At 36.0% G+C, this 16,408-nt stretch overlaps 1 protein-coding gene and 1 long non-coding RNA gene across 2 annotated transcripts; both read left to right on the top strand.

Moving 5' to 3' along the window:
• The first annotated feature begins 311 nt into the window (after positions 1 to 311).
• On the top strand, positions 312 to 1,491 carry LOC147511648 (uncharacterized). Its single transcript, XR_015217046.1, has 3 exons — positions 312 to 476; positions 771 to 998; positions 1,124 to 1,491. It is a non-coding gene; the product is annotated as an uncharacterized LOC147511648 (long non-coding RNA).
• Positions 1,492 to 2,626: 1,135 nt separating this feature from the next.
• Positions 2,627 to 12,165, top strand: LOC147511649 (uncharacterized). Its single transcript, XM_086598529.1, has 4 exons — positions 2,627 to 2,641; positions 3,472 to 3,706; positions 5,120 to 5,296; positions 12,143 to 12,165. Exons 1-4 carry the CDS (start codon positions 2,627 to 2,629, stop codon positions 12,148 to 12,150), a joined length of 435 nt encoding a protein of 144 aa, XP_086454655.1. The 3' UTR covers positions 12,151 to 12,165.
• The last annotated feature ends 4,243 nt before the right edge of the window (positions 12,166 to 16,408 follow it).

The following is a 16,408-nucleotide window of genomic DNA, read 5'->3' on the forward strand; positions in this document are numbered from 1 at the left end:
CGTCTGAAGTTAAAAAAAACAAAAAAAAAACTGAAAAAACACGTGAGACGGAATAAAACATTCCGTCCGGAAAAAAAAAACCGAAAAAATTTTAAAAAAAAAACACACGAGACAAACATCCCGTCCGAAGTTCACAACTCAGCTACTTTCTTGGTAGCAACTGCTACTCTCGTTTTCACTTAGTCACAACTGACCGACTTTGTCACCCTTGCATTGGGCAAGGATTTTTTCCCAAAATATGGTGAAAATTGTCAATTTTCCTATATAGTGATTGGGAATGCTCTATGAACAATTACTAGATATATTAGGGGTTAGCTTGTTAAAGCAAATACAAAATTCAATCACAATATACAAAATTTCATAAACATCCAAAAGTTTCTTTCATGTACTCCAAGCTGAAATTACCACCGACCTTAATATTCGCAAAATTCCATCTTCAGACCTCTTCTCATCCTTCCCCTTTTCTGAATCCCCAGGTACAAATTAGATCCCAATTTTTGTTTTTTTTGTTTTTAGGGTTATTCCTGTCTTTCATTGTTTGTTCCTCTTAAAATCCCAAATTAAAAGGAGATTATTATTCTACTCAAATTTATTAGGACTGTGTGAAATTCAACTTGTTTCAGTTTATACAACTCAACATATCTATCTCTAGCTGCAGTCTTGGGAAGTAGATCAAGCTGACCATAAGCATTAACCAAAACGTCTATGCATTATCTTTTGATGGTCCCTTTACTATTTGTTTCTCATCATTCTGATATAACCTTTTCCAGGTACAAGTCATCCATCAGTTTACCAAGAATGACAACTCAGATTAGTGAACCTGAACCACAGCCGTCATCAACTGCCACGCCCCCAGACCCCAGTTCAGACATCTTGTCGTAAGAAAAACTCTGATGATGCCACTTTCCTGCAAGATATTAAAGAGCATCTGGATGAGTTTGTAAATGCTTCAATGGATGAGCATATAACTTGTTTTAAGAAGAATGACTATTCAGAAGGTTAGTAACTTGTTCAGATTTTTGTTTAAGAGTCACCTAGTTAGCTTCTTTTGCCACTAATCTGATTCTTCTGCTTTATGTATGTTGTGCACGTGTTGTTGACACCTATTTATGATGCATTTCAGATGTTTGGAATGTCAAAGGTGGTTGCTGTGAGGAATGCAGAGCAGAATGCGGCTGTTAAAGAAGTTGAAAGTCTTCTTCCGCTTAAAACAACTGTTGCTGACTAAAACATATATCTCGCTAAGGATGGTAGCTTGCAGATCTCATAGTGACACTCGATTTCATATGTAATTTTAAATTTCCATAACCTCTTGCATCATCTGTTGTTCCTCACTGTTGCCTACTTCATATGATGGATGCTATGCACTTTTGTCTTCTTAATAGAAACTTGCAATGGAAGACACTGAACTTACTTTGGAGCATGCATGTTTAAATAGTTTTTACAGATGAGGTATGTCATTGAGCATTATATATTATTTTTAGAATTTCATTTAAATTTTCATCTTCTTTTGGAGTCCGGGACTTTCAACATAGTTTGATTGCCTGTTGTAATGCTTGATGCTTCCTGAACTTATGATACAAATGTGCAACGAGATTCATATAGGTGCCTCCTGAGCAGTTGGTAATGGCAGAGTTACACTTTGCGAATCCCCACCCCCTTTTTTTGGGGTATTTAACAATTACAAAGATGACTTGTAAATTAAAAGTCCGACTCCTTTGTCTTTTCACTGTGGAAGGTAAAATATGTCATGAACTTTCAACGCTTGCAAAGTGGGACAGTGAACAGCGTCCTAATTGGTACCATAGAACATAGAGTCCGGTTTCTCTATAGCCGGTACAGAGATGAACCGTGTTATTGCACTGTTAGATCTGTGCCGAGATACACAACACACAGATGTCGAGATCGAGATCTGTATTTCGAGGCAAATATGTGTATTTCGAGACGATCCAACTGTGCAATAAAGATTTATTTCTGTACCCGGTTATAGAGGGACCGGACTCTAGAACATATTACTATCTTCGTAGTGTTTTCTAAGAAGTACAATTTGTTTTAGTCTCGGTCCTGCAATGTAGTGTCTCAAAATGATAGATTAAGTTGAAGAAACTTGGATGGAAAGAAATGAAGGGAAAAATTGACGGCTTGGGAACAACATAAAAAAGTCACTCTGGCGACCATTCCAATTGCTGGACTTCAGAGGAGGTAATTAGCAAATCCTCCCTGGACCCCACGCAAAGATGGGCAGAAGATCACCCTCTCACTAACTACCTCCAGTTAAGTCACTGTTTCTAATAGTCACCCATTTTTTTGGGATTTATAAAATAGTCGTCACAAACTTTCTTCACCAGACATGCTAAAGGAGTTGGCTGAATTTTATTCAACCCAGATATCAGTATAGATAGTGCCTCTATAGAATTATAACCATAAAACACTTACCCCGCCTTCAGCTTGAAACACCATAGATAGTGCCTCTCCTATATGAACCGCCTTCAGCTTGCTTGTCAACTAATTTTACTAATGAGCCGAGCTTGTTTGAAGATTGACTAAAATACCCATCCCTATTTTATTTCATCAGTGAAGTGGGCTTGGGAAGCAATTCTTTACACGCTTTGGAAGAGACACGAGAATGCCATTGATAAAGGTAATTCTAGCTTCTAATTTTGCGGATGTCTCAAGTAACAATTGTCTTTTAGTCAGTATAACGTAAAAGTTTTTATTGTATATAATCAAAATAAAAAAATGCGTGCAAATTGGTACTTTAATGCGAGCCATTGGTCCCCATCACCCCTTGGAACCTCGGAAAAGGTACAGAGAGGTTTTCCTCTTAGGGCGAGAACTTGCCCATCCTTTGTTATTCACTTGTTCGAGGACATGTCTACTTTGAAAGTTTAATTGAACGAGTAAAGCACTTGGAGTGGAGCTACTGTCAAGGTTGTTAACGTTGTCCTACTTAGGTCTTGGTTTGGATCGCCATTTGGAACCCGGTTGTTGAGAATATCAGCACGTGTTGGGGCTTATATTAAAAGAGAGGTACTTAGCCAAGGGAATACGCCTTTGTTTAATTATAAGTACCTTGTCCAGTTTATTGAAGTATTTCAAAACACGGGATAATTATTACATTGTGTAACAATGTGGGATTCCACAAATGCGAGATATTTCGTTTTGTCATCTCTTTGTTCTTTTGTGTGATCGTATAATTGTGTGCGGTTGTCTTTTTGGGTGGTGAGATAGGTATTGCTAATGAAATGACATGTAAGGATTCCACAAATTTGAGGAGATTTTTCCTCTTGGTCCTTATATGTATCATATAAGACGTGTGTGCTTTCTTGGTGTATTTTATTTTTTTGATGAACAGAGCAATAAACACGAATTTTAAGGATCTTAGCCTGTCATTGCTATTTCTTTCTCCAGCTAAACTCGAGAGAAGTTGGAAGTTGGAAAATCTTATGAATAGGATGTGTAATTTTGCAGGTCGAAAAGAGAAAACTGTTTTATGTGTTCTTGAAGCAGTTTCTGATAGTATATAAGAATTGGAAACCTATTCATTCTGGTGAGGTGCCAGAAGCTGGATTATTTGCCATATCACCTGCTGAGCATCCATCAGGTTTTGATGATATATTGGTTGGCTGCTCTGCTGGACATCCTGCTGAAATAATTCTTGTGCTTACTCAAGAGATTGTTGAGTTGACCTCTCTTGTTTCTGAATGTGAGTGCAGGTTTTGCCTATATCCTTTCACTTTTATTATTTGCAACAGACTTTTCTTGCCCTCTTAATCCCAGTCATTTTCTATAAAATTAATTGGTGTACTGGTTGATAATGTCAATTGAGAATTTACTCATAGTTAGGTTCACAATATGGAAGTTCTAATAACGTTCACAATTTGATGCTATTGTTTTGTAATATATTGCTCATATGTTGTGAGATTCTTTGGGTGCACCACTTACGTTAGTCCTTTTAAGAAAGCAAGAGGTGGGATGACAAAAGATCAGTGGGATAACGGGTGCGAACTTAGTTGTCTTCAGTTACCAATTTACCATGTAGATGGCTGTTCACCCTCTCTCTCATACTTGCTTGCTTTGAATTTTCTTCACAATTAAAATCTAGTTTTATGGATAAAGAGAAGGGAAAAGAAGGATTTACTTGCTGGAGATCTTTGAATGGATGATTACATAATCTCTACTCTAAATTGATGCATTAACTTTATGGGGATCGTCATTCTTTACCCGGTTTTGAATATTCTTTCAAATTTATTTTTACCTTTTTTGTATTAGAATAACTGAATGCGGTGATTAGCCCTTATTTTGTTTATTTATTTACTTTTTTTTATTTTGTGAAAGGGTAATTTTAGTATATGAAAAGAAAGGGTATTAGACTATTAGGACCCCAGTGAGGGTCTTGAAGGAGGTTACATCAAAGGAGTCTAAGAATACTGGGATATATTCGAGCCTCAAACATAAGCCAGTTAACTGTATTCTTCCATCTAACAATTATATTCTGATTTAATCCCCTTGAAAATTCTAATAGCCAAGCTATCATGGATTGTGGATAACGGGCCACATTTCTTTTATGCTGAACTGCTGGAATGGAACTCATATTCAGACATAAACTTCCTATTAGGATCTCGGAAAATCGTTAGAACTCTTGTTTTAATAGAGTAATAGAGTAATAGTTGAACTTTGATGTGTCGTAAAAAATGTCATGTTTTCTCACTGACACTGTCCCGCTTCTTTTATCTGTTTTTGGACACTTTGCATTTACTTCTGTGACGTCTTTGATTAATATAATTCTAATAATAGGCTTACTACGTGGTTCTTTTAACTAGCTTTATTACTTTTGTAGTTTTATTTCTCAATCGTCCAATGTTTCTTCAGGTGTTTTAGAAATTAGATCTCCCGATGTTTATTTCCTCTTTTCTATAACAATTTTCATATGGTGTCAGAAAACATATGATAGATTTTCGTTGGATTGACTCATAGATTCCTCTTCTTAAGCTGTATTTCTTAATAATTTCCGATTATATGCTCGTTGTAAGTTCAGATCAGTTTTTTCCCCCCTCTTTGCATTAGCTAAACACACTGGGTAGCTAATGTTGGCCCTTTATTTGTTATCGTAATTCAGTGCACACCAATGCAACACAGTCTACAACAGACCTACAAGAGGCATCAATCAGCTTGAATATCATCACTGAAGGGTTTCCTGTGTTGGACGCACTGACAATTACAACTCGCTCAATGCATAATTGCAAAGTTTTTGGCTTCTACGGGGGAATGCAAAAACTTACTGCGTTAATGAAAGGTATTATTCCTTTGTTTTTTATGCAGCTATACTCCCAACATATATTATGTGCATGCATACACATTTTTTCTTTTTTTATTAATTTTTTCCCGCTTTCTTCTAATTTAATGTCCTCGTTCTTTGCGAATAAATGATTCCTTTCTTATATTCTCTATCTTACACATGGTTATGACTTGTGAGGTTGTTGCGCTTGTTAGGATGTGGAATTATTGATTTATTCTATCAAAAAAAGTTTCTGCTTGCTTCTTGGAGCTAGGTACTACTTGGTTTATATAAGTGAAAACTATACCTTATTGTGAAATTCTCCAAGGAATCATGCTACGTTTTTTGGGTGGTAAGTTGTGTTGGATAGGAGCTCCTATCTAGCGACTCTATTTTGAAGTGCGTAGGGTGTAAGCTTCTTGGGCTATCAGGCGGACTCTTTTCGTATTAACTTTTTGGGTCTTCCCTTTGGAGCAATTCTCTTTTTAAGTTCACTTGGGATACGAATATTGAGAATTTGAGAGGTTTCAAAAGAAACTGGTGTGTTGGAAGGCTAGATACCTATCTGGGGTGAGAGAGGTGGGGAGGTCCTGGTTACTGTCTCTCTATGTGACTCTTGGGAGCGTCAAACCATTAGGAACTTCCTTTGGGATGAATATCAAGAGAACCATAGATATCATTTGGCGGGGTGGGAGACACTTTGTGTGGATAAGGAGGATTGAGGTCTGGGTCTTCCGGATATGTGCATTTCTAATCAAGCTTTGATGTGTAAGCGGTTATGGAGATTTGGGGAGGAATGTCACAGTTTATGGAGGAAATTTATTGTCTCCTGTTTTGGGGAGAGGCATTTTCAGTGGGAGTGGTTTGGTTCTTATTCTGTATGGTTGTAGGGCCTGGAGCGCGATCTGTAGTGTATTTTCGTTTTTTTATAGGGATTCAATATGTGGTTGGTACAAGCAAGGCCCAATTTTTCGGGATATTAGGATATATTGGAGGGGCCAAAAAAAGATTTATATCGGATATATCGATATGTCGGAGAGATAAATAATTTTTGCGGTTTTTGGTGACAAGGCCTGATATATGGAAATATCGGAATATCGGAACTGAAATTGTGTAATCTTTTGACAACTCACTACAGCTGTATGTATTCCTGACTTTTTTGTAATGATTTGGCCTATAAAGTGAAATTGTTGAAAAACAGGATACAGAGATGATGATTGCATCAATACATATGAGAAATATTGGATCAATACATATGAGAAATTACAAAACATATGAGAAATTGATTGCATCAATACATATGAGAAATTACAAAACATATGAGAAATAGATTGCATCAATACATAAATGAGTGATGTGGCTGTTCAGCTCGTATACCCTCTTCTTGAATCCTAACTGCTTCACAATATTGTACCCAAGTATATACAGAGTTAAACCCACCGTCAAGAATTTGTCGAACGTGCCCTCATATTTTTTTGGTGGAAATTGTAACATGATTCAAATTCGAGGAGTATTGGTGCAAATATATGTTGGACGCCACGCAACATATCCAAGTGCAGTTCCAACAGGTACATAACTTGGATAAACTTGTCCAAATGTTGTTTCAGGTTGTGGTGGGCGGTGGGCCATAAGGTTGTTCATGAACCCCCATTCAGTATCCATATGAAGGAGGACCACTAATAGTTTGAGGTTGTGGTGCTTGTCCAAAATCGGAACCATATGACCCACTACTCACAGGGTGACTGAACATGCCACTAGAACCATCATTCTGTCTTGATTGGTTGTGTATCCCTGAACTCATACTCATTGCTTCAAAATTAGATGAAATCAATCAATATCAACATCATTTCGTCTAATGTGTCTTCCATGTCTTCTTTGACCAACACTTCCACTGCCATTTCTTTTCGGACCTTAACAGGCTGTCATTAAGAACTTCTATCACGGTTGTTTCGGATGCAACCTCATATACATATGGGTCAAGTGGAGTTTCTTCATCGGGCCTCGGTCATGCAATTCAACGTTTAAATTAACTCCACCTCCACTACCACCACCACCACCACCACCACTGTTGTCACCATCACCACCACCACCACCACCACTATCGTTGTCGTCGTCATCATCATCATCAACAGAATCAGGGTTTTGTGTCTCATCATCATCGGAGATATTTTCAGGTAAATTATCTTCTGTAAAGATAGGTGTCTCGAATTCGGGACCCAAACTAAAACTAGGTTGTGCATCACCACCTTCTTCAATTACTCGTCGATTTAGATCTTCAACATATGGGTCGCCTACCCGATTAAAGTATCTAACACCGGGCGCTTAAAAGATTTTTATCAATAACCCAGTCACCCAAGGGATCAACTTGTTCATTATCCATAAATATTTGAGTGAGGTCCATAATTTGGTCATTCTCTGCATTTTGTGCACGCCTTAGCTTCAAACGTAAATTATAGTAAACTTTCACCAACATCTTCAATTTTGGCGCACCAATATGGTTCCTAAGCTTCGTGTGAATTAGGCTGAATGTGCTCCAGTTGCGTTCACACCCAGATGATGAAGCGGTTTGAGATAGGACTTTTATCATCAACTCCCTTAGCTCTTTTGTGTCACCACCATACAACTCCCACCATTCAAATTGCATCTATTTAAACCAGAAAAAGCAAATCTTAACTAGTTATGGTCCAAGCATTAGTGTGATTGAGATTTGAGAGTATGCCAAGCAAATCTTAATTACTTACCGTGTTCAAATTGTTATTCCAAATTTCACTGCCGGGTGTGCCAAATTCCCGGTGTGATCCCGAAACAAAATCATCTAATAGATCAAAGTGTTAGTGAATGTAAAATTTAAATTTAACTCGAGAATATCAATATTCTTATTTTTACGATGCAATGTTTTATCCCTGCTTTTCACCATCATCAAACAACACTTTTGTTATTGCCAGAATCGCGATCAATGTGAGGTTGAGAGAATCCGAGGTTTAATGTGTCTTGGGGTACTGGATTCAGATACATTGCTAAAAAAAAACTCTCTTTTAGGAATATTTGAAATGGTAATAATTTAATTAATTTAAATTGAATCAATTAAACTCACCTACCAACATGTGTAACACATGCAATAATTGTTTTGTTCATCTTTTTGTTGACAATATCAAGGGGCCCAACCACATCCGGAGATCTTCTCCTCACTACATCAAAAGCTTTATGAACATATGGTATTGTTGCTTTTTGTCACCATCTAACAACCTTAGGCATTTGTATTGTGGGGCTCAAGAATTTGTAAAACATAGTTAACATCATTCCAAAAGTGTTCTTGAGCGACTTGCTCCACAATCATCATAGCTTCTACAGTCTTAGCCGATGGGGTGTCGAGATATCTTTGACACACAAACATTTGCCTGAGTAATATCTTTTTATGCTGGAGACTTTTGAGAGCCAAGTAGTTTGTGGCAAATCTAGTTGCTGCAGGTCTAACTATATTGCCACCATATGACAACCTCATTAATGCTAAGACCCTAGATGCATAATAAATAAACTTTGTAACCGCATGAGCCTTACTGATACACCCGGCCACCATTTCTTGTTTGGCAATATCTTTTAACATCAAGTCTATACAATGACAAGCACACAGTGCCCAAAATAAATTGTATCTTGGTGTTTTCATTAACAATTTTTCAGTCTTTTTGTAAGCAGAACCTTGATCAGTTACTATCTGCACCATATTGGGTGCACCTATCTCATCTACAACCTCCTTCATTAAATTATATATATATGGTTATGTGATCTTTCGGATCAATGGTGACATCAAAAGACTTCCGAAAAATTGTTTCTCCATCACAATAAACCATAAAGTTAACGAGAGACATCTTTCTTGTCCCAGACCAACCATCACACATGATGGTGCATCTATAAGTTGGATACTTCTCTGCCACTTCACGACCGAATTGGTCGATATCATCACTTTCCATCTTTAAATATTTTCCCATTATCTCTTGAGCAATTGGTCCTTTCACTCCAGTAGGACACGTCGTGATGAAATCAATCGTTGGTTGGTATCAATGGATTGTTCGGCGTTAATGCATGTGGAGGTACTCCAAAAAATTGAACCATGTACTTATCGTCTACCCAACTTCTCCTCCATATCTTCATTTTACCCATGTTCTTGACACTAGGTTGATCATGTCCCATCTGCCTAATGTTGTATGGATCAATTGTTTGTTGTCTCATGGATTTGGACCTCCCAAAGCCCATGAAACTCTTTCCTTTATTAAGTGATCCGGAACCACCCCTAGAACCACCTCCGAACCACCTCCGACTCAAAAAGTAGGTTGATGCCTTTAAAAAATTTCTAGCTTCACTACCTTCCCTTCCTAGTGACCCTCTTCCCATTAATTACGGGCCTCTGAGTTTCTTCGTGCCGCGTTGCATGCCCCAAACTCCCTCGACCCCTACTTGAGTATGCTCTTGCTTCTTCTTCTTCTCAAGCGACAACATCGTTGGAATCATCGTCAAAATTTGCACACATTCTGTCTTGGACTTGAGTCTCCAAATGCCGTCTTTAACTCTTATGTTTATGCCTTCCTTTACTAGATCTCACATTGCAACTCTTACTTCTCTAGGGACTTGAAGACACTTTGCTATGTTGTTACCAACTCCAGATAAGTGTTGTTTAAGTCGACTAACCCCACCACTTTGAAACTCAAGTTGACAATAATTACATCTAAACTTTGTCTTGGTGCTATCCAATGGTGTACCATGTGACCAACCAATATCTGGTGTCCTAGCCATTTTGATCTTAGACAAATATATAACCTAGAATCTGTAGGTAGATAAATATAACTAATTAATCAAAATGTAAGACATGCATTTAAAAAATATGTATGACATAAAAGTAGAACATGGTCAATCTACATTAATCAGATCTATTCCGGTGAAAGCAATCAACACTAATCAAGCATGGACACGGACACGACACGCAAATACGATACGTCATGGACACGTTTGAATAATAATAATAATAATTATATATATTGTTAGAGTTCTTGTAAAAGGGGATGGAGGTGGGACCCACGACCCCCTTAACTGGATTTTTGGATTTTCTATATTGTAAACAGACTATTTTATAGGTCATCCCCAGTTATAATTTTATCCCGATACTAGTATTTTCATGCAGTAACCAATGAAAGTAGAAATCTTATATTAATTAGTTATATGATCAACCTTTATAATCCGACTTAATATACTAGCTCCATAACCTCCATTTAGATTATCTTAATTTATAACAATAATAATAATAAGCAATCGGGCTCCAAATAATCCCTATGCATAACTAGATATGGAAGAACATAACCGAGCTACAACTACAAAGTTAGTCTCCAATTTTTTTTCCCTTTTACCAAATACATACCGGAAGTAGTTCTCATATGATAAAACAGATAAGTCATTTGTCCAGAGGCCCGAAACACCATTTTACGCCTATGATAAGTCCTGTGAGACTCTCACAGATACAATAAAGTCACACAATCAGTGAGAAGACTTGAAGACATATCAAAGAACCAAGTAATAAATTATGGGAGTGATGTGAGCGCCAAGAACCATTCCGTGATAATGACTAATGGGAACCAAGGTAATATGAATTATGAAATGAAGTGTTTGCTATCTTTCAATGGATTGGGCTTAAATTTGAGATGATTCATTTTAGGTTGGTAGTTCTTGAGTTATATACTTATATAGTTATATTCATTTCATTTGATAATGTTACGATATCATAGGTGATCATTCACATGTGCACATGATATTAGGCTATTAGCCACTTTAGCAACTACTTTAGCAAACACGGAATGTGCGAGTGTAGATCGCAGAGAATTGAATGATAGTTTATCACTTTATTGAATGTGAGAGAATAGTTTATCACTTTATTCAATTTGAATGTACATAGAATTACGAAATGATGAGAACGTCGGAACCAAGTAAACTTTATTATGCACATTTCATTTTTTGGATATATATCGTTTAATTAGCGAAATATATCGGAAAATATCGTTTAAATCGCAATTTTAATACATATTATCGGAGAAAAATCGAGAAAGATATATATCGATTATATCGAATATGTCGTAGATATAAAGATATATATTGGTTTAAAAAAAAATATTAAATTTTCGAGTCGATATTTGGATTTTTTGAAGTCGGATTCTTTGAAAAAACGATATATATCGATAAATCGACCGATATTTTCGGCCTTGGGTACAAGATTCTTTTCCATTTGCTTTCCCCTCATTGCGGCTTTTTCGTTCTCATAAGAAAAATCATAATGAATGACATAGTTAGCTAGAACCTAGTAGAACCATGAATGTGCCTCTACCCTTAGTAAAATTTATAGACCATATAAATAAATGCCAAGGATTACCAAAAAATAAAAATAAATACTAATTCAGTGGATCGGCTTGGTTTTGAAGAGTTGGCTTCCCTATGAAAAATTAAAACGTTTTTTGTGTTGTATTAATTGCCGTTTTGCTTTAAAAGTGGGCTTGATCCCCAATACTCGCAATGACCATCAACCCCAAACGTTACCACTATCAAAACCCTCTCTTTCTCTCTTGATAGCTTACCACTATCAAAACCCTCTCTTTCTCTCTTTGTTCATCTAAATGCTTCACTCCACACCTTCGATGATGTGTAATCGTGTTTGATCTATCTCAAGTATTCGACTAATTTAATTTTGGGATTAAACATGGTTTCCACTTCCTGGTGTTGGATTAATTTTCCTACCAAAGATGCTTTGAATTGGTTCTGCTCCAAGTTTCTATTCTTAGTAGTTGGGTTTTAGTAGCTTATGCAATTCCTCTTATTATGTTTTACCAGTTCAATGATTTTCAATCAGGAAGCTTGAAAGACAAATATGTTACTATGCACAAAATTTCACACCGGCTTGAACTATGTTGTTGTCGAGATCAATTACACTTGAACTATTTTGCTCAGTCGCCGTATGTATAATGTTTCTAGACTAGATCAATAACAACCCTCTTTTCTATTGTTTCTTGCTACTTGAAGTTGCAAATGTCCATGTCGGATCCATATATACATACATACCTATATTTTTATTGGCCTAACAGATTGCATATTTATTAATTCAAGTGAATTGTTCATGGTTTAACAGATTTTCAATTCATTAAAGTTGGAATAAAAACATAAAATAATTCTTAACTATTGGGTTTAATTGATTAAATGTAATCGGTTGTGAGTTAACACATTAAAACGTTATTAAAGGCCGGGTTTGTAGGCTTGGGCATCTAATAGACTCAAACGGACTTGCATCCAATGCATGATCCTCTCCCCAATTACTACCTCCAAAGTTTCCTTTTTCTTCACCAAAATTGATTGGATTAATCAAGACACTATTAGTACACCCATTAGAGCACCAGTGATTGTTACCTTACGTTTCTCCACTACCAAAATTTATCAATAGAGTTAAAGTAGAGCATGACTTTTACTAACTTAGCTTCTCTCAACTCCCTGTATAAAACTCTCTATCCCAATTTCTGGCATCAAGGTTCCTCTTCCAATCCAACAAATTTACGTAAAAAAAAATGCAATCAAATTGAGGTTTGCAATTTCAAATGTTTTTTTTGGATAAATTTGTTTTGTCATGGATTTAGAAATCCTTACAAACATCTTATTTACATGGTGTCGTCTATTCAGGTTTGTCGGAAAATTGGTGTTTTAGTATGCTTCAGATTTTGCCTAATGTATGATAGTTCAAGACTTGAGTCTGTTGGGATTAGGAAGGCATGAGTTAAATGGAACAAGATAGAAAAGCGATTAACAAGCACGAAGTGAAAGAAATTACACAAAAAGTCTTGCTAGGAACTCAATGTTTTTACCTTGATTAGATTTGCTAAGGATGAGGAAAAATATTAAACCACGAGAACCATACTCCAGCCTAGGTACATTTCCTTTTTCTTCCTTAATAAATTCATGTGATGTGGTGTTAGTCTACTTTAATTTATTTTTCATGCTATTAAAAGTCGATAAGATACAATGTTGGTTCTTGGTATCTCAAGTCGCTATATGCATGTATGCTCGACTTGGTTAGCACGTAACAACATTTAAAAGCTTAAGTTTGTTTGTGTTTTATGTCTTGGCTATTTGTCTTTTGTTTTGAAGTTTTCACTTGTCGTGTTGTTTGTTGTTTCGTTCCCATCCCTTTACACTAGTATGGTACTTTTTTAAAAAATTCACAACATAGTAGAGTGTCTATTGTCGGGCTCCAAATGAAATATGGAGGCACTACAAAGCTACACCTTATTTGGACCATTTTTTTTTTTTTGAAGTAATTAAAAGGGTTAAGACCGCTACCCCCAAACTATATTAATGAAATCAATCATAAATACAACCTAATGCATCCTCCTCCACTATACATTGTAAGCATTCACTTCGGTGAAAGGGTGTAAAACATTACATTATTCGGATCCTTTTAGTTTTCTTTTCGGATTTGTTTTGAATTGAAGGGCATAAATAGAAAGACATAAATAGAAGATGATTGTAATGCGGGAAGAAAAAGTGTACTTATAATGGCTCCAAAAAGAAATATGGAGGCACTACAAAGGTACACCTTATTCAGATCCTTTAGTTTCTTTTCGGGATTTATTTTTGAATGGACGAGCATAAATAGAAAAGACATAAATAGAAGATGATTGTACCGGCCGGGATGAAAAAGTTGCACTTATAGTGGTATGGCAGAGTGATTCATAATCATTACATGAACCCGTAACATTATTACAAATTTGTATTGATTTAATTGATGCCAAGCCACCAACTGAGTATACCTAGCATGACTATTTATAAGCATTTCATTGCTCTTTTGGGAGGCCTATCTCGGCTCATTTACAAAGTTAGAGGTTGTTCACACTTCTAATCCATTAGTTTTCCTTATGGTCAACATTTTAAAACTTGAAGAACCTAAAAAGATGATGGAGTGTGCGTGCGGTTTGATAAATTGACCAAGATTATATATTTGTTATGATAGAAGATTATGTGCTAGAGGTAATGCGTGTGCGACCAATGGTTTAAAGAAATTTCTTGCTTTCGGAAGGCACCGTATATGAATTTGGGATGGTGAAATTTCATGCTAGACTTTGGGAAATTTATTGTGTTCATTTAATGTGGGGTGTTTGTCGACCTACAAAATCCGTGTTTCTAGGTACTTCATCTCATGTAAGTTACCCATTTTGATTTCCATTCTTTAGTTTTTTTTTTACTTCTTTAGGCCAATTGATGCACACGGTTTTTTTTATATGTTTACGATTTGTTTTACTACATTTTCTATGCAAAGTTCCTTTTTGGGTTGTTGTTTCCCGTTATGTTCTAAATTTTGAGGTTGCTTTGCATCTTCGATACCATTTTGGGATACTTTCTGTTGTGAGTAATTGTCTTCAATCTCATTTGAGCACCTAAACAATTTCAGCATGCATCCCAATTTATTTGTTTGTTTAGTTTGTGCATGTTGAAGTATTGGCTTAATCGATTTCTACCTTTTCAAATCCTTTCTCTTTTGAAAGTGATTCTAAGCTACTATTTTTTTTTAACAAAAAGAGGGCAAGAGGGGTAGCAGATTTAGAACACTTTTGTCTCATATCCTCTACATAAAGGTTAATTTTAGTGCATTATGTTGGTAGACACCCAAAAAATTTAGTTCATAGAGGTTAATTTTAGCCAATTTCTTTTTCCTTCACCAAAAATTAATAGACATCCAATTAATTAGTACACATCGGTTACTCATCTTTTTCCTCTCGCATACTTATTGAGAATTAGAGCACCACTGATTATTTCCTTCCGATAGTTTCTCTTCGTTTTCCTTTCCCATTCAATAAGAGTTAATTTGATTAGTATGCAATTTCTCTACCGACTTTTAGTGGTTTGTAACGCTTTAATGTGTTGAAGAAATAAATGGTGTTTAAAGCATACAACGTTATTTGTAACTTCTCTCTTTGTTTTTAAAGCATGTTTTAAAGCATCCTTTCTTTCCCATAATCATGCGTGGATACTATTTTTCTATAAAAATAAAATCTTATGCATTCTTAACCTTCAAGAATTTAAGCACTCCCCCTTTGTTTGGAAATATCGATTGAAGATATAATTGAGAGTGTGTTTTCATAAATGCTAATTGCAATAAACAAATTTGACTTATAGTGGACCCACTAATGAAGTCTCATTCAAATTCCTTCATGAAGGTTTGACAACTTATTGGCCCTCTTAAGGCCCTTCATTGCAAGATATCAAGAACTAAAGATTCCATTGCCTTCAATCTCTCTCTACCAATAACGATTATGATTTGAGTTAGATATTTTTGTTATGACATTTATATATAATGACTAATGACCACATATAGAATTCTCCTCGCCAATAACTCGACTCACGATTTGGTTAGATTTCTATTATGACATTTATATGTAATGCCTAAGATTCTTTTATACAAATATCAATGAAAAGTACATGTTAATAAGCGATTGTACAACACAAAAATAGAATTCTTTGGGCTCTTTTTGGTATTTATGCTCATTTTAGTTTGAGAAAAGAATTCTTTGGGCTCAAAAAGAGGCATTCTCATAAGCAATCATGGGTCAAAACCCGGAAGGCGACCAACCCTATACGCCTCATGAATCACGCCATGTTCCCAAAAGCCGGAGCAAAACCCCGATTCTCAAATCTAGGGATTGCCTAAGCCTTATATCTAATAAGGGCATGTGAGGTGAAGAAGTGCTCTATTTTCGTGTTGTACAATATGCGCTACTTAACATGTACTTTTCATTGATATTTGTGTAAGGATGTCAAGATGTCACATACCGGTGTGGGCTTCTAAAACCCGTTTTCTTATTGGATTTTCAGCAATTGTATATCTTCTTATTGTTGTCGATTTTAATTTTTATTTATTCCCAAAGAAAGGTTTTATGCATACTTCCTAATGTTTGCTGCCTATCCATACTAAACCTTTTATTCCTTTTGTTTTTGATAGATATTAAGGTATATTGCAAGTTTGTAACTACCTTACGTTGTCCGTTAAAAACAAACCAATAAATTTGCAAAAGTGAAAGGGCATTGAATTAGAAGGCAACGACTTCAAGCCGGGAT

Source organism: Coptis chinensis, chromosome 3 (assembly GCF_015680905.1).
Source record: "Coptis chinensis isolate HL-2020 chromosome 3, ASM1568090v1, whole genome shotgun sequence".
Classification (NCBI taxonomy): domain Eukaryota; kingdom Viridiplantae; phylum Streptophyta; class Magnoliopsida; order Ranunculales; family Ranunculaceae; genus Coptis; species Coptis chinensis.

Bases quoted from the DNA above. Each gene is read 5' to 3' on its own strand.
- LOC147511649 (XM_086598529.1), top strand. The intron at 3,707-5,119 runs GTGAGTGCAGGT...ATCGTAATTCAG, and splicing joins GACCTCTCTTGTTTCTGAAT to TGCACACCAATGCAACACAG.